The sequence below is a fragment of the Thermobia domestica genome, chromosome 3 (assembly GCF_964235325.1).
Source record: "Thermobia domestica chromosome 3, izTheDome1.hap1.1, whole genome shotgun sequence".
In the NCBI taxonomy this organism is placed as follows: Eukaryota; Metazoa; Arthropoda; class Insecta; order Zygentoma; family Lepismatidae; genus Thermobia; species Thermobia domestica.
Window position 1 is genome coordinate 268520233 of NC_137456.1, and position 19968 is coordinate 268540200.

General features: G+C 34.9%; 1 protein-coding gene across 1 annotated transcript in view; it reads right to left on the reverse strand.

Moving 5' to 3' along the window:
* Positions 1-642: 642 nt before the first annotated feature.
* Positions 643-19968, reverse strand: part of LOC145681650 (uncharacterized) — a 297353-nt gene continuing 278027 nt past the window's right edge. The window contains exon 6 of the mRNA XM_081753270.1: positions 643-1130. Within this exon, the coding sequence (XP_081609396.1) occupies positions 1003-1130 (128 nt within the window). The 3' untranslated portion in view covers positions 643-1002. The remainder of the gene's footprint in view (positions 1131-19968) is intronic.

The window sequence follows — 19968 nt, forward strand, 5'->3', positions numbered from 1 at the left end:
TTAATGTTACACACAAGTACACAAAATATAAATCAGAAGGCTCGTAAGAAATCTTGACTATTATGGGTCATCTTGCTTCCTAATTGAGAAACATTAGCCTCATAATTAAAGAACAGCATTTTTGCTCTTATATATTATTTAAAACAATATCTCCCTTTTCGCAAGAAGCATATCTTTGTTCTTTTTAATTTTACTTAGATCGTTACCAAGTATACACACTTATCTGGCTATAGTTAATTTCTAAGAGCAGTACTGAAAACAGGTACCTTTGATATAACTTACAGAGTTGAATGTTTTGTAATGCTGCGAAAATAAATTACTTCTGCCCCTTAATTTTTATAATATTTCTTAAAACATTATAAAAACTTTACGTAAGTATGAACCTTACTTGAGATAACTGTCCGGACATTCTGCTGAAAATATATATTTTTAGAGATACGATATTTTACAGAACATCTACAAATATTTTGGCTTTGCACTGCCGACATTGATTAGGTACACTTAATAAAAATAAGTTATTAATTACTTATTAGAAAACTAGTTTCTAACTATTTTCATACATTAAAATATATAATGGAAGGACGAAGTCATATTATTGAATTTAATTTATTTTGTTACTAATAATTTTAAATGCATGTCACAATAATCAATGTTTAGTTTCTACAGTAAAGTACGATACAATTGATATATACTGTTGAATAAGTCATTGCATGGTGTTCTCCTTGCCAGTTTGGTGTTATTCACACTAACACTATCATAGACGATTAATAATTTAAACTAATAAAACCTCAGATATTTATGTGCTAATACAGTTTGTGTGCTTATAAAAATAGTGTCGTAAACATTGTAGTATGTTGCTGGATTATCGTACTCTCCCTGGTTATAGTACTGATTTGGAGTACCGTATTGCACCGGAGTAGAATACTGTCCCGGAGCATAGTATTGTAGCGGAGTAGAGTATTGTACCGGTGCATCATCCTGTCGCGGAATATTTCTTTGTGATTATACTGGGGATCTAGCGTCATCGGATTCCCTCGCCTCTCTTCGTTGTCCAGTTTGACCAGATTGCGTCGCCGCTTTATCTTCATCTGTGTAAGTCTTCAGTAAAGCAAAATAATATAAACTTGCAACTGGAAAATGAACAAGAAATCTAAAGTGTAAAGCAGAAAATGAAATGTGAAATGAGACAATTAATTTGGAAAATATACTTCTCAACGGGATTCATTTCAGCACTATGCATAAATATTCTGTTATTCTAACATGTCTATATATTACATTTAAATATTCTTTAATAATTTAAGAACTACGGGACTGAAATATACACTCTTCCAAATGTCGCAATATATTTTTAAATGCAGAATGATTATCAGGATGGGTCGTATATTGTGAAATATAAATAGAGTGAAATAGTTTAAGAACCAGCAATGTAATAAAATTAACAATGTTTTCCTAGCACCTTTTTCTTATTCCAATATTTCGTTTGCTCTCACAGACATGTGAAAGTGCATAATTGAGATAGGAAAAAGAATTTGTTAACTATTTTTTTTGTGCTGAAAGTGTGTGAAGTGATTCTGAACAGTGTCATTGTGTTTCATAACATATTTGATACAAACATTGTGAAGAGGAGTTAAATATATCACACCCTTTCTTAATAAATTCTGTAACAGCAATCCTGAAACAAAGGAATGAAAATAACATATATCAATTTAGCCAATATAAATTTAAAAACATCCATATTGACTAACAAGAATATTGACCTGTTTTGAGTACTTTTCGAATAGTAATACCTCTAAATAACTCGAAAGGTGGATAATTGTGTAAATTCAAATAAATACATTAAGGTGGATCACTAGGTGTTCTCGGTGCTATGCTAAAGGCTGCTTGAATAGTGCAGCGTTGCAAGATAGTGGCAAGTGTCTACTTATGTCAGGCAATAAAGGAAGTAATGAAGAAACCCGCCAGATGAAGGATCAGCATGTAACAGAAGCCAAAAATCAAAGAGCATCAAAACAAACAACACTGCCAATTCTACACCCAGAAATGTTAACTGGGAGGGGTCCAAAGTATTTGAGGAAGGTCCAATACGTCTACATAATATTGAACCTCTCTTATACTGCACCCGAAAAGACGATAAGTAATTCTTACTTACTGTAATCTATATTTTTATAAAAATTTTTAGAACGATTGTTTTTATAAGAAGAGTACATGATGAGGCGTAAAATAAAATATTTAGCCTACATCAATCGTTTCTCTGTTAAACAAGTATAGTTCGTTACGAAAGTCTACAAATATTAGTCAAGTTTCCAAATTTTTGGGAGGTCCGGACCCAGTGGACCCCCTCGTAGCTACGCCCCTGAGCATTGCTAACTAGTCCCAAATTCAATGTGGCGTTCCCATCATACAGTTTTATGTCGAAATTATCATGAGTATAAAATATACGAGGGCCAGCCGGAAAGTGCTACCAGTTTACGCCGCATGAAGCGCTGACGACTCGGGGAGCCGTTGGGCAAGGTCAGACCGCGTCAGTGGCTTGTCTGCCTGCTCTGTGCGAGGTTGAGTGACGCTAGCAATGCCTGTGTTGTGTCTGTGATCGTTTATAATGATTAAACGATTTGAGAACCCCACCAGTTGTGAAGTGAGGGCCGTGATTAAATTTCTTAATACACAAAACGTTCGACTTTGTGAAATTCATCGCCAATTAAAGAGGTGTACGGAGACAATGTGATTGACGAGTCGTCTGTTCGGCGCTGGTGTCGCAACTTCAACCTGGGGAGAGGGAGTACACACACGACGAGGAGCGTTCAGGGAGACCATATGCCATTACAGACATACTGCTGAGGTCAGTAGACGAATGTGTGAGGAACGATCGGCGCGTCACAATTGATGAACTCTGTGAATATTTTGCTAATGTGTCACGAACAATTGTTCATGAAATTGTCAAAGACCATCTGCATTATTGAAAAAAATGTGCAAGGTGGGTCCCTCGCATGCTCACAGATGAGCACAAAACCAAGCGTATTGCTGCAGCACTGACGTTTCTGGGACATTATTCCGATGAAAGAGACTCTTTCCTGAATCGCATCATTATAGGGGACGAAACATGGGTTTATTATGCATCACCTGAGAGTAAACGACAGTCCATGGAGTGGCATCATGCTCATTCACCAACCAAACCAAAAAAATTCAAGACAGTTCCGTCCACCAGGAAACTCATGGCAACCATATTCTAGGACCGACGAGGTGTACTGCTAATTGATTTTATGGCCTGTGGAGACACAATTAATGCTAATGCGTATTGTTAAACATTAAAGAAATTACGGAGGGCAATACAAAATCGACGGCGAGGTCTGTTGTCTACAGGCGTCATTCTCCTTCATGACAATGCCAGGCCCCATACAGCTGCGAAAACACAACAACTTCTGCAACAATTCAAGTGGGTAACCTTCGACCATCCACCGTATAACCCGGACTTGCCCCTTCGGATTTTCATCTCTTTACGAAGCTTAAAGACTTTCTGGCGGGAAAAACATTTGACAGCGATGAAGAACTTAAACGAGGCGTGACTACGTATGTCAATACGCTGGCGGCGGAGGACTATGACGCTGGAATACAAAAACTCGTCACACGGTATGACAAATGCCTCAATTTGCTTGGTGATTATGTGGAGAAGAAGTGTAAAGTATGATCTTTCCAATAAAAAATTGTATATTTGTTCATATGTACTACTGTGTCTTTATTGCACAAAAGGGGTCACTTTCCAGATGGCCCTCGTACTTATTTTATAAAAGAAATATGTTTATACATACTAAAATACTATCCACAGAGAGGGGAGCGATTCTATATACTGACTTATTAATATTTGATTCAGAAATTACTGTAGAAGAAACCTTTCTTATCAATATAAGCTAAGAATTAACTTGTAAATGTGGGTCTACTTTCATTTGTATTCTCCTATACTAGATATTTTCTTTCTTATTTTTTAATTCTGCAATAAGTTTTTTGAATTGTCATTATATTGATTTGCTTCAGTATGGTCCCGTAATTTAAAAATATGAATACATAAAGACAAATTCGATTTCTTAATTGCTAGTGAAAGAAAATTCAGAAATCTTATTTAGCGTGAAAAACCTTCTCGTTCACTGGAAACCGTGCTGTGTTGCAGAAGCACTGCAACGACCAGTCCCTTTAAATTCTGAGATAGGGGAAAGGAGACTTAACATTTGCTCCAATTACCGCGCTGAAGGAATCTGGTCGTTGTATGCTCGCTGCAACAGAATATAAATTAGAGACTCTGTGACGGATTATTTTTCGCTTTTTAAAACGGATTAATTGAACGGACAGTTACAAAATTAAAAATATGTTATTTAAAGTGTATATTTGCAAGCATTAAAAAGTATTTTTTTGTTCTTTACTACTATTGATGATAATTTTTTCTTGAAATACTTTGGTCGTTGCGCACCGCCACTGGGTACAAATAGTACCACCGCAACACTAACATTAGCCGCCACTGGGTACAAATAGTTGATTTAAGTTGCTTTTGAGTTAAACACCCTTTTCAGCAGAGACTATATGAGAAGGGGACTATTGATTAACATTGAATCCGAACCACATGAACTCCCGAGGGAATCGAACCCGGTCTCCCACCTGGTACGAATAATGTATGTTGTCTTGTGTTTTTTGTAAGAATATAATATTGTCCCGCTATCCTTATAGCTGACACGTGCATCTTTTGTCACTAGCTGTCGTCGAAGCATTAATAAAATCTGAAATATTATAGCGGTTCGGATTCCACCTTAACCTATAAGTCTCCGTCTCATACAGCCTCGGAGCTGAAAACAAACTAACTTTCATCGAACAAACAAACAGTTATAACTCTACTTTAGTCTTGCCATTCCAGTTCAAATTGAAGTGAAATCTTACAGTATAAAGTACCACGATTATGCCCGTTAGGTTAAGGGAGGTGATGATCAAGGCAAGTGAATGACGATGGAAGAATTAGTAAAATGAGTATGTGAAAGGAAATGGGAATACTCCGAGAAAACCCATGGAAACGATGTTGTCCACCATCAACTAACATGTCCGGGAATTGAATCACTGAACTATTCCATTAGAAATGAAATGAAATTTCTCGTTTTATATCCCTTGGTTATACTCTATATCTTATAATAGACGGGTGATTAATGAGAATGTATGATTATGAAATAATTGGTGGAAAGAAATCGTGGAAAGAAATTAGAGGATCAAGAACCTCAACAGCAATAATCCATGTGTTCCATTTTCTAAAAAAATAAGTAGTGTTTAAAGCAATTTCTTTAATTCCATTGCTCACATTTACTCAGTGAACTTGTATTTTAGACATTTTCCACACAATATCTTGGTTTGATTGTTAGTGTCTTCGTTTGTTACAGTTACTCATTTTCCAAATGTCCAGTAGGATATGTGCTCACTTGTACGTACCCAGTCAAGGTCGAGATACTGCATTCTGGTGCCTGTGGAAACGTACCTTTACCGCTGATGCAACTTTTTGGAGCGTATCAGGAAAATAGCTCCCTTAATAAAACAGACATGAGTGCATACTCGGTTTTCCTGCGGTTCAGCTTGAATAACCTTTTGTAGGTTGCAGAAACAGCTGTGTATTTGTGTTTGAATGCGTTGATGATCCCGACAATCTATGTAGGTCGTTCAGTCTACACAGCAGCAATGTGAACACTTTTCGCAAAGCGAGCATTTTCTAGTGGTTGCTTGAACTGTTCTTTTTACTTTTAACGCTGCTAGCACCGTTATAACCTCCCCCCGTAAGTTCTTTGTACTCCGATCGTTCATACGAATGCATCCGATTGTGTGTGTTCAGACTGAAAAATTTCGATTCTCGATCGCGGTGTATTGCAACGCTGTGGCATCTACATGTGTGTTCCATGTAGGTACTAGAGCAATTCAAATGCCCTGCAACTGCCCTCACCATTGTTGATTACCAAGTATTTGTTGAAATTTTAAATCAAATTAGCAGCTATAGCAGAGGAATTATTCATGGTAAGAACGCGGATATGAAAATTCCGTAAAGACAACCCTATTTCTAAAATGTTTGTATTAGAATTGAGGTGTGGGAGAGGGGAGGAAGAGGTGCGTATATATATATATATATATATATATATATATATATATATATATATATATATATATATATATATATAATTGAAAATTACTATGTTTGTGACTCTAAATCTGCCTACCGATCTTGATCAAATTTCAAACATAGATGAGGTTCAGGACTGGGATCGTTTCTATGATTTAAGTTTCACGGATCAACGTAGATGAGGAGAAGGAGGGGGAGATATATAAAAATCAATTTATATAAGACTGAAGTTGACTTTTTTTTGTAAGTTAATAAATCTTGAACTAACAGACCGATCTCAATCAAATGTTAGCGATTCTCGAGTTTCGGATCTGGATATATTTTTGTAATTTCCTTTAACGGTAGATCCTAGGGGAGGGAGCGGAGGGGGACGTATGAATAAAAACTAATAAAACTATTAACTTTTGAACCACCCAATCATTCTCGATCACATTTTCAACATGTGTGAGGATCGCGCCTTGGGTGGTTTATATCATTTCACTTTGACGAGCATGGGGAGTGGGATATAATAGTAGAAGATGACCAATATTAGTTTCTGGGATCGAGGATATGAACAGTGGCACTCCTGATGCTGTTTAAATCCAAATTCAACCATCGTATCTTGGGTGAGGGGGAAAGGAATGTTGGTAAAACGCATAAAAATAACTCATATTAGTATCAAATCCATATTTTCCTTGGTCTCTGAGATGACCGGTGACGTATCCGATGCCGTGCCGCACAACATGGAAGAAGAGGTGAAATAAAAAAATGTGTTCTATATATTAGTGTCCGATTTGTAGTTTTTAGGGTTGCTGAGATGAAGAATGACACTTCCGATCCCGTTTAAAACCAGATTCAGCCCCGTAATTCGGTAGAGGGTGCGATAATAAAATGATCGAATATGATGGTATATTATAGTCTGTTTTTATGTAAGCTGATATGAAAACGAAGAAGTTTTTTCCCCACCGAGCTCAAGTACAGGATAATGTTCGTGTTCCATTATCCGCCATCAGCCCCCGCGAGCGGAAGTATAGAGTTTACCTAAATATATCTAAATAATAAATTACTACTTTCATAGTAACATTGCGTATTTTAAAACAATTACATTTGCCTGTATTAGTGAGGTAAGTAACACGTGTTATTATATTGGGAATTTTATTGAACAGTTGTATTGTTTATATTCCTTGTTCTTGGCAATCGGACTTGAGACATAATGTTGGATTAGATAGGGATGGCAGAGTTAGTAATTGAATGGGTGTTTACTTATTAGTACAATTATTTCATAATAAAAATCCGAAAATGAAATCTTTATAAGTTGTGTGCCCCACGATTATGCCGGCTAGGCTAAAGGAGACGGTGATGATGAGAAATGAATTATATGATTGAATGAAGAAAGTGGAAGGAAACGGGAGAACGGGAGGAAACCCACGCACATGGTGTAAAATCGAAAACCAAGTAGAATGTGTATTAGTAAATTATCACAGCGTTAAGATGATAAGAATAGAACATCACATGCTAAAAAAACCTTCACGTTTCCTCTCTTACTAACAGTTGTTCTTACATTAAAAAGAACAAGAAGAAAAATATATACACTAATAATACTATTCCAATAATATTTTTTGCTGAGCATCTCTTGCAGATGAGAGTAAAAGTACCTTTTGATGTCTTAGAAATATTAATTTTCTCCATTAATAGAAATAATCATGTGCAATAATTAAGTTGCAAGAGAGAGACGGTTATAAAGTGCAGAATATAAAATGAAATGAAATCTTTGAGTTTTACGTTCCACAGTTATGCCGGTTAGGCTAAAGGAGACGGTGATAATGAGAAATGAAAGAAATGGTGGAATGAAGAAAGTTGGAGCAAACGGGAGATATCCTAGGAAACCCACGCACGCGGTGTTTGTCCACCACAAGGTTCACTTGGCGCGAGCTGAGATCGAATCAGGAACCCCATATACCACAGGTAAATACTCTACTACTGAGCCACAGCCTTCCCAAGCATGCAGGATAGTCTAATGTCGTAACAAGAGTTGATTATAGTATAAGAAAAAATGAGTAACGATGAATACGAGTTTCTTTAATTATACGTAAATAACAAACGCTTTGACTTAGAGCTCAAAGGCTTATAGTAGCAGAAACAAACATTTCCATTATATTTTAACCCACGAACTGTCAAGGTATCATGTTTGTTATCAAAAAACCTTTAAAGATCCTGCTTTACATTGTCCTAAAGCTGGAAGCCCAGCTCTTTCTTCTAGACCTTAGCATTTGGTGACTTAGTGCTTATTTCCAATACAAGCAACACCACACAGCAAAGTATATTTCCTCAACCAAACGAAAATATTTGCATTGGTTTCCAAAAGGTTTTCCTTCTCTGGAGATTCCCATGCTGGTTTCCACAATGTATTCCAAATATTTCTCAAAAATGTTTGTAAAACATTTTAGGAATTACGGAGAGTACATTTTGAGAATGCTTGCTGGAAAGTAAATACAGGAAAATATTCACTAAATATATTAGAAATACTTTTTTCGATGTAATGTAATATGCTTTCACTGTTGAGAAGGGAAATATTTTCGAAATGATACTAAAAATGTTTTCCATATATGATACGGAAAACAATGAAACGAAATATATTAAATATATTTTTTAAAAAAGTATTTTCTTATACATTATTTGCAATATTTTCTATTTTTACGAGAAATCATATTGAAAATATATTTTAAAAACAAACCAATATTTTAAAAATAAATTTTTTCGTGGTATAAGAAATATTTCTCAGAAATGTTTTAAAGAGATTTACTTCATTTAAAAAAAAAGTATTTTGGTAATCTTCTCTTATAACTTAAATTGTATATTTTCGTACAATATTCTGGTATTATTTCAAAAATGTTTATCGAATTTTGAATATAAAACTTTAAAACAGGGAAAATTAAATATATTAAAAATGAATAGATTTTTTCCGTTATGTTTTAGAAAATATTTTGTGTTTTTAGTTAACAACATTTTCTGATATATTATAGAATCATTTTTACATTGTTTTCACAATATACTCTTCCACTATTGGAGAAAATATATTCCTTGTTATATCTGAGAAGTATCCCAAACATTTAACGAAAAGATTTTTAAGAAATGTCTAGAAAACTTTTTATGAAGTAAAGGAAGTATATTTTTTTAGAAAGTAAGAAAAAAATAATGGAAGGAAAATTATCACAAATTGTACTAGAAATATTGTGTTGAATGTAATGGAATATGATTTCAATGTTCAGAGAAAAATGTTTCCGAAGTAATATTAAATATGTTTTACATACCTGATACACAAAACAGAATAGAAAATGTATTCCAAATATTTTATAAACGTTTCCCAACGTATTATTTGCAATCGTTTCTATTGTTACACGAAAACGTACGAAATACAATTTTTAAAAGGTTTAAAAATAAATTCGTTCATAATATTAGACGTATTTTCCAGAAATACTTTTACAATGCCTATTAGGTTTGTATGGAAATGTTTTTGTTACCTTCTCCTGTAACTTAAATGAAATATTTTCATATAATGTTTCAGAATTCTTTTCAGAATATTTTATCTAATGTTTAATTTAAACAATTAAAATGGATGTTAAAAGTAAATAGAAACTGTTTACCATCGTGGTTATGAGATATAGTTTGTGCTTTTAGGTAATAATATTTTCTGATATATCAAAGAAATACTTTTACATTATTTCATAATATACGTTTCAGTTACAATAGAAGTACGTATTCTTTGTTGTACCTATAATGAATTTTACCGGAAATGTTTCTGAAACTTTTTCTAATTTAAATTGCATATCCTTAGATATTATGTTGAGATTTTGTAATATTTTGTAGATTTTATATATATATATATATATATATATATATATATATATATATATATATATATATATATATATATATATATATATATATATATATATATTTATATGCACTGCACAAGTCGGGGTTGGGAAGTCTAGCTAGCTGTTTCCTTAGCCCAGGCCGTTCAGGTCGGGCCTGCACATGGGCGGTTGTTTGCAATTCTTTAACAATTATTGACTTTAGTTAAATTTTAATTGCAATAAAACCAACGAAGAATGAAAGATATTAAAACAATGCAACTTTTACAGTTGGTATTGCTCAGCGGCTCCACTTTTGCTATATAGAGAATTAATTGTTCACCCCAGTGTCCGGCACGGTCCGGACTTGGGCAAGCTGGCTCCACTATGAATTTGGGCTGGGTTAGGCTTGGGCGAGCTGGCTCCACTATGAATTTGGGCTGGGTTAGGCTTGTGTCAAAAACTTCCAAATTTTCCTTGCCTGCGTTGGGCTACATTCAAGCCGGATTAGGTTCGGGCCGAAAAATTCGGCTCTTGCAGGTATCTAATATATAGGGTGTTCGTGCGCACTGTTAACAGCGTTTAGGAGGTGAATCTACTCATAGAAACATGAGAAATGCTCATGAACATGTGGTCAAAAGCATGGATGTCACATTTATTCATTTGGTCCTAGATTTAGTGATTTGCTATTGAACTAGTGATCTACAGGGTGAGCCATAAGTCCTTTACCACCCCTTGTAAAATTCGTGGAAAATTGTTAACAACAACCATGTACTAACATAGTAGGCCGAGGGGGAAGTCACCAGTGATGGTGACCAAGATGGCGGCCATCTTAAAAGCCGCCATCTTGAATTCACGTCAAGAGTTTTAAATATGAACATAGTAATGCTGCACATCATTTTAGGCTAGATTTTAAGACAAACATAATGGTGAAATCGGTTTGTTGATATCTTAATTTGTTCAAAAGTTAGAGGCATTTCAAATTGCTAATTTTACCGTACTGTTTCTGTTTTTGCAGGTGAATAATTATGCAGCTAACGACAGCAGAGAAAAAGGAGTATATCAGGGCATAGGGAGGAAGGAGTGCAAGGGCTGTAGCAGCTGAATTCAATGACAGGCACCCAGATCGACATCCTGTGTTCCATGTTATTGTCGCCCAACTCTTCCAGAAGTTTATGGATACTGGTTCCATAGCAGATAAACCCAGGTGTGGAAGACCCACGACCGAAACAGATGGAGCCACATCAGTAGCAGTGCTAGCATCATTTTCTACATCACCACACCGCAGTATCCGTCGTCTGCCCACGGAATGTGGTGTCAGCCGTGCATTTATCAGACGTATCTTAAAGTAAAGCAAGTGGCATCCGTACAAATTGCACTTCAACATCATCTATCTGAAGATGACCCTAATCGTCGTGTGGAATTTTGCGACTGGGCCCTTGCACAGTTGCAAACAGATCCTACATTTCACACACAAATTTTATTTTCCGATAAGGCCAATTTTTATGTCACTTGGAAAGTGAATAAGCAAAACTGTCGCTATTGTTCTCGGACAAACACTCAGTGGGTTGACGCTTGCAAAATGGTAGGTACAGGCAAATTAATGGTTTGGTGTGGTTTATGTGGCACCAAATTAATTGGTCCATTCACCATTCAAAGTACCCACACTGCTGTCCGAAGACGGCATATTTCCAATCTTTCTCCAGCAGGATGGCGCCCCTCCACATTACGGATTACCGGTCCGTGCCTATCTGGATGAACAATTTCCGGGACGTTGGATTGGGTGCCGTGGTCCCATTGAATGACCAGCAAGATCACCAGTTCTAAGGCCTTTGATTTTAATATGTGGGGTCATCTGAAGGCAAATGTATACGCCGAAAAGATCCGGGATCTTGAACACCTGGAAGAACGCGTATTTGCAACCTGTGCCGATATTTCACCGGGAACGCTTTTGAGGGTCATGGACAATTGGGTTGAACGACTTACCTGGTGTAGAACTCGAGTTAGAGGTCACATAGAGCACGTGCTCCTCCATGTGTGACAGGTAAAATTAGCAATTTGAAATGCATATAACTTTTGAACAAATTAATATCAACCTGATCAACCCAAATCAACAGCCCGATTTCACCATTGTATTTGTCTTTACATTCTAGCGTAAAAAGATGTGCCGCATGACCATGTTCCTAATTATAAATCTTGACGTGAATTCAAGATTGCGGCTTTCGCGATGGCCGCCATCTTGGTCAGCATAACAATCCGACAACAGTCATACTATGTTACTACATGGTTGTTGTTCACTATTTTCCATTACCACGCATTTTACAACGGGTGGTAGGGGACTTTTGGCCCAGCCTGTAGTATGTTCTTCGGGTAAATCTGCACATTCTAGTGATTTTTATGGCGTTTCCTTCGTGATGCAGAGAAATAGCAAGGAAATTGTTCTTAAAATAATAGTATATTTCAGTTCGAACGAATATAGGAACTTCCAATTATTATTTTTCTTCCCTCTGACTGAGTGAAACCTCTGCTGGTAAAGACATTTAATAAAATGTGACTATCTTTGGTCCGCTTCCTCCTCTTGTTAGCAGATATGAGGTGGACTAAAATTGATTTTTTTTAAGGAAGTGAAGAAATAATTATCCAGCACATTTATTTTTTATCACACAAACAGGCACAATCTTTACATGCTTTCCAATGAATCTGAGGAACATAAAATAAATAAGACGTAAGTACCAGAAAATAGAGGCAATACAGGCATTTTCATTTATATCAAACTAGCAGCGTTCACCCCGCTTCGCTGCGGTCACCCTGGAACGCAATAAACTTTGTTACTTAGATAATTTTTACTTTTTCGCTTTCAAGTGATATGATAAAAACCATAGAAGATTGGAGTAAATGTTAACATTATATCGCCTGTCATTTATGTTAACCCGCCGAGTAACACGGTCATGTGGGTTGCATATAAATACGGTTAGTTTTAGCTATGACGAGCTAACAAAGGATTTGTACGTTATGGACACTTGAATGGTCAATTATCTCAAGACACTGGTAATTGAAAATTAAAGTGATATGATAAAAACCATCTAGGGTCCAAATCTTAATAACCCCCCAAAAATGAAAGAAATTGGTTCAGCCGTATTAGCGTGATGAGCTAACAAAGGATTTGTACGTTCTCTTTTATATATATAGATTTATTGAGAATTATAGTTAGATGTCACGTGCAATGTCTCTAAACATGTTCCATCCTTTAATTTTATCCGTATAACAATTCTGGATATCAGAAGAAAATTTCCATTAAGTATGGCATATGAAGTTCTACACTCTTATACTTTGTTTATATATGTTAGAACACTGAAATGAAACTTTAATTTCATCCCTTCTGCAAAAATAACAAGTAATCGCAGTTTTTATTTATTTTAGTTCTTGTGAGTGGGGGAGATGGAAGCGAACCGTCAGAAAGATCTCTGAAAAAAAGAAACACTGGACTCTAACCACCATTCTTTGTTATATTACACAAAATAAAGTTGTAGTTATATGCAAATAATATTGCTTTTTCGTAGCTCTTTTATTCTGCAGGAGAGGGGGATAATAATATGTGGAGAATATTTTCTATTATCGGAGTATTGCAGGTGATTGAATTTCTTCCATTGGAACTTGGCCGAGCTAGTTTCATTATACGTAAGGATTAACATTTCCAGAAAACCTTAAATTTCCATGACAGTTTTATCTCTACCCATGCTACTCACTTTTTCGTCTGCGCAACTCTGTGTTCCGAATTTTCGATGGCTCAGAAGATAAGTGCACCAAAGGTATATACAATATATGTGTGCTAATTTGAGACATGAATCTACAGTTTATTGTGGGATAACAACTCCCAGGGGAAATCGAACCATGTTCTCCGCGCTCAAGGCGTATGTGCTAACCATACAGACGCGAAGAAATTCAAATAAGCACACACACAAATATGTATCGTTGATCTTGATATTGAGTTTAACGCCCCTTTTAGGAGCGTGGCTTGAACCTACTGGTCAGTGTTCGTAGTTTGAGTGAAATGTCCCTAATCTAGTTAAATTTCATAGGTAAAGTTAAGTAAAGGTGAAAAAGGGAATTTTTCTATAAAACCTGAAAAATCCAGGGAAATTCTCTAATATCAATCCTTAGATTTTTATTTGTTCTTTAGAGGTAAACCAATACAATAGAATATAGATTTTGTGTGCTGAAAGTAGCATAATTTGCAACCATTGTTGGCTGAACGGGGGGTCACGGTTTCTCAGTGGTAGAGCGCTTACCTCTGGTGCGTGGGGTTCCTAGCTTGATTTCCAGCCAAGTAAGCATGTGGTAAACTACATCGTGCCCGTGGATTTTCTGGAAGTACTCCCATTTCTTCCCACTTTTTCATTCTTCCATCATCATTCACTTGCTGTAATCATCGTCTCCCTTAGCCTAAAGGCATATACGTGAGCCGTTAAACCGAAAGATTTAATTTCATTTTGTTTTGTTCCCTTGGTGTATTTCGATATATAATTTTAAAAATGCATGAAAAATAAACGGAAAAATAGAAGCAAAAAGCAAATGAATAAAACAAATGTGGTTCGTAGTTCCTTTAATATAGCTAAATTAATCTTACTACATAACTTCTGTCATAGGTATTAGACACTCAAAAACCAGGGAAAATTCATAAGAAAAGGAAAAATTTTGTGTCACTCGAGGGAAATTTTCTCAAGGAAACCTACGAACACGGCTACTGATTAACGTGGAATCCTATCTAAATGAGCTCTCGCTAGGAATCGAACCCGGCCGAAGTAGCACACTTACGTCATGACAACGTCAAATGTTGGTCATGAAATTCCAAATACGTCAGGCGAAGAAATATAATGTCATTTGTTACACTCAATAATGGTAAAAAATATAACGAGGTTAAGATACATGTGGACGTCTTTTCCACTTAATTCTATTACCTGTAGTATGCAGCACCAGGGGACTAGTATTTGAACCTCAGAGAGTGATGCCAGTTGGCGGGAAATTTCCCGTAAAACGAGAAATTCTGAGCACTGACGGGAGTGCGGGATTTTTTTTAAAAATAAACTAAAAACGGGAAATTCTGCCATACTCAACTTTTCTGGGCGTACACCAACCTAGCCTGCAACATTGGGCTCTTTCTTGGTGTAAGCAGGGCTAAAAGTGCGGGGAAATGAGGGTGGTCGTCGTCCCCCAACCTCGAAAAAATATGTACGGCTTCCTCCCATTTCCAAAAAAAATTACAATTGGCAAAGGTATGCAGGGGTAACGGCGTGGCGTCATGCCGCTGCTACACTTTACCTTATCAGATCCACTTTTAGCAATGGGTAAAAGCAGGGATAAAAGTGAGGGAGAACGCTGGTGGGTGTCCTTTTCCCACTTGCAGGAAAAACATCTGTGGCGTCCCCCTCTTCTAAAAATTATAGGCATCTCCCCATTTGCAAAAATTCTAAAATGCGTCCCCCTACCTTCTTAGATCTACTTTATTCCTGGGTAAAAGTGAACATAACAAACACACAAAAGATTTGAAACATCAAGCTAATGTAAAGATATTGGAAAATACCATGCTTATCGCTGCATTTCTAGACATTTTAAATTTTTATTTATGATTTTTTTTATGAAGGAACAAGCGGTGCAAAAGCAACACCAGAATCGTGTTAAGGCCAATACAATTTAATTAAGTGTTGCTTTGCTGAACATAACATCCCTTCCAAACCACAAAATACACCATTGTGTTCGTAAAAAAGGTGTACTTTCTACTTTTTTTAAAAAAAATGTGTAATGTACCATTACAGTTGAAAGTAATGGCAACTTTTTTTTACGCACCCTGTACCTAGTAATTTTTTTTCAATCTCGGTTTAGTTACACAATTTATTTACTCTCTTTACTTCGAATTAAATATAATGAATCGAAAGGTTTCATTAGTAACCATATTCCCACTGAATAATATATTTTATTTATATTTTGATTAAGTGTAAATCCCATTTTCGGATATACAAGTTGAAAAGTTACAAGGTTTACCATTCTGACGTCATACCGAAACATAGTTCCGTCATTGGATATAAATTTTCTTAATTTCAGACCAATGTAGAATTTAGTCAGGTACCTAATCTTTCCCTCACCCCCTCTCACTAGTCCATAGTCACTTTCAGATCCGGTTATATCTGGATTTGCCAAATTTCTATTTGTTTTGTAATTTCCGCGGCTAAAGTTTTCGTTCTGATTGGAGGAATTCTCCTACCTCTGGCTTTTTCGGCGCAATGTTATCAGAATAGTCAAAGACACTTTACGAGGAGCAGCCCGTGATCCCACACAGCAAGGAATATTTTCTCAACCAAAAGAAAATATTTTCCTTGGTTTCCAAAAGGTTTTCCTTCTCTGGAGATTTCCATGCTGGTTTCCCTAATGTATTCCGAATATTTCCGGGAAATATTTTCCCAAAAATGTTTAGAAAACATTTTAGAAATTACCGAAAGTACATTTTGAGAATGCTAGCCGGAAAGTATATCCAGGAAAATATTCACAAAATGTATTAGAAATATTTTATTGGATGTAATCTAATATGTTTTCACTATTGAGAAGGAAAATATTTTCGAAATGATAATAAAAATGTTTTCAATATATGATATGGGAAACAATGAATGGAAATATATTCCATATATTTGAAAAATGTTTTCTAATAGGTTATTTGCAATATTTTCTATTTTTACAAGAAAACATATTGAATATATATTTTTTAAAACGTTTAGAATATTTTAAAAATAAATTCTTTCGTAATATAAGAAATATTTTTCAGAAATGTTTTAAAAAGGTTTACTTAATTTTAACAAAAGTATTTTGGTAACCTTCTATTATAACTTAAATGGAATATTTTCGTACAATATTTTAGTCTTATTTCCAGAATATTTTATCGGATTTTGAATATAAAACTCTAAAACAGGGAAAAGTAAACATATTAAAAATGAATGAAAAATATTTTCCGTTATGTTTTGGAAAATATTTTGTGTTTTTAGTGAACAACATTTTCTGATATATTATAGAAATATTTTTACATTGTTTTCAGAATATACTCTTCCGTTACAAAAAAAAATATATTTCTTGTTATATCTGAGAAATATCCCAAATACTTACCGGAAATATTTTTAGAAAATGTTTGGAAAACATTTTATGAAGTACAATAAGTATATTTTTAGAACATTAGAAGGAAAATAATCTAAGGAAAATTTTCACAAATTCTACTATTGTGTTGAATGTAATGCAATATGTTTTCAATGTTGAGAGAGAAAATGTTTTCAAAGTAATACTGAAAATGTTTTACATACATGATATCAAAAAATAGGAAATATATTCCATAGATTTTACAAATGTTTTCCAACGTGTTACTTGCAATCTTTTCTATTGTTACGAGAAAACGTATAAAATGTAATTTTAAAAATGTTTCGAATATTTTGAAAATAAATTCGTTCGTAATATGAGAAATATTTTCCAGAAATATTTTTAAAACACCTATTAATTTTGTATGGAAATGTTTTTGTTACCTTCTACTGTAAATTAACCCTAGGAAGTCCAAGAATTTTTTTTTGTCTCAAGTAGGTCCAAGCGAGGGCTCCTCGAACCCACAGTATAACATACTATAACTCACATAATGCCATCTAACAAGAAATGAATATAGAATAAGCATTCATAACTTACTCGTGGCTGATATGTTGTTTCCCAACATAAAAACACAATCCTTGTTAAATACAAACGAAAAATTCTAAGTTCAGGAAATATACTTGTAGAAAATATGTAACATGGAAGTCCAAGGAGGGGGTTCGATGAGCCCACTACTTAGAAATAATTTTTAATTTACAAGTTACTAAATAATACCGCACATTAATGATGTGGATTTATCAAAGAAGTAATAATAGACAACAAATAAAATTCTCAATATTTTAATCAAGACTTACGACGGAGTTTTTCAGGAAATATACTTGTAGAAATTATGTCACATGGAAGGCCAAGGAGGAGGTTCGATGAGCCCACTACTTTGAAATAATTTTTAACTTAAAAGTTACTAAATAAAAATGCACATTAATGATGTGGATTTATCAAAGAAGTAATAATACACAATAAATAAAATTCTCAATATTTTCATCAAGACTTACGACGGGGTTTTTTCAAGAAATACAAACGAGTGGGCTCGAGAAGCCCCTCCCTTGGACTTCCTAGGGTTAAATAAAATATTTTCATACAATATTTTAGAATTATTTTCAGAATATTTTATCTAATGTTTAATTAAAAAAGTTAAAACAGATATTAAAAATGAATATAGTTTGATGTTTATGAAATATAGTTTGTACTTTTAGCTAATAGTATTTTATTATATATCAAAGAAATACTTTTACATTATTCTCATAATATATGCTTCTGTTACAATAAAAGTACATATTCCTTGTTATACCTAAAATGAATTTTATCGGAAATGTTTCTAAACATTTTTCTAATTTAAATATGTTGGAGAATATATATATATATATATATATATATATATATATATATATATATATATAGAGAGAGAGAGAGAGAGAGAGAGAGAGAGAGAGAGAGAGGGGGGGGAGTTACCAATACCAGCCCCCTATCCCTAATCCGGCACCCCAGTCTCTAGCGTCTCTATGAAGCATAAACAGCCAGGTGTTGTGCTGGGCACATTACTTACTCCGATTAAGAAAAGGCGCTGATATTAGAAAGTAACCCTAAAAGTTTGGGGGCTGAGAATCAGTAGGCATTGTGATTTGAGTGACTTGCAAGTTTTGGTAGTGTCACAGAAATCTGAAGTTTCACCGTAAAGGAGTATGGGTAGGCAAAATTTTCATTATAGTAGCTAATTAAGGAACCACGAAGTAAGTAAAGACGTGTTTAGTAATGCATTATAAGCTTTAATTGCGAAACTATTACGTTTATTTCCGCTACAGTTTAAAGTGGTATAACAACTACACGAGCTCCCAGCGCAAATCGAACCATGGTCTCCCGTGCTCAAGGCGAATATGCTAACCATACAAACGCGAAGAAATTCACAAAAGCACACACACACACACACAAACACACACACACACACACACATATATATATATATATATATATATATATATATATATATATATATATATATATATTGTTGAGTTGATATTGAGTTTAACGTCCCTTTTAGCAGCGAAGCGTGGACCTACTGATTAACGTGGAATCCGAACTAAATGTGGACGTCTTTTAGGCCGCGCCTCTATTACTTCCGAATGCGATTGCGAATGCGAATTTCCCAGCACGAGTAAATAAATTGGAGAGGCCTCGACTAGTTCCGACCAGCAAATTGTGAAAAAACCGACGAAAAGAATATCCCGTTGGGATTGTTCGTCCGAATACGTGCGAAGGAGATTTGTCTGCAGAGGAATTGAGCGCTACGAGAGGAATAAAGTTTGTTTTCGTGAAAGCAGACGACGTTGCAAGGTGCGAAGACAAAATAAAAAATAAAAATTATGATGGAAGTAGATGTTCATGGTTTAATAAATTGTGCTTTTGATAAAGTTGCATTGTGGAACCAAGCATATCCAGATTATCACAAACGACACGTCGTGAACAAATTATGGGCAGATGTAAGCAAGGAACTTGGCGTGGAAGGTATCTATATTTTTCTTTGTTTTGTCTTTAAAATATGAAGATTTAATTAATACATGAACTCCAACTTTTTATTCAATTTATTTTTCCTTTCTGTTCCTTAAATAATGATTTTAGGAATATATGTAATTATTGACAAATATGTTTGAAATAGCAAAAACGGGTTCCTTTTACTCGTGGAGAATAGTTACTTAGAAAGTAGATTGATTCTGTAATCTCTAATTTTATTTAGTTAATTTATTTTAAAGTGAAAATAGTAGCGGTTACAACGAAAGCATAATAATAAAGGGAGCGACATTCAGTCTATTTTGCACACAAAGGAAATGCCATTCA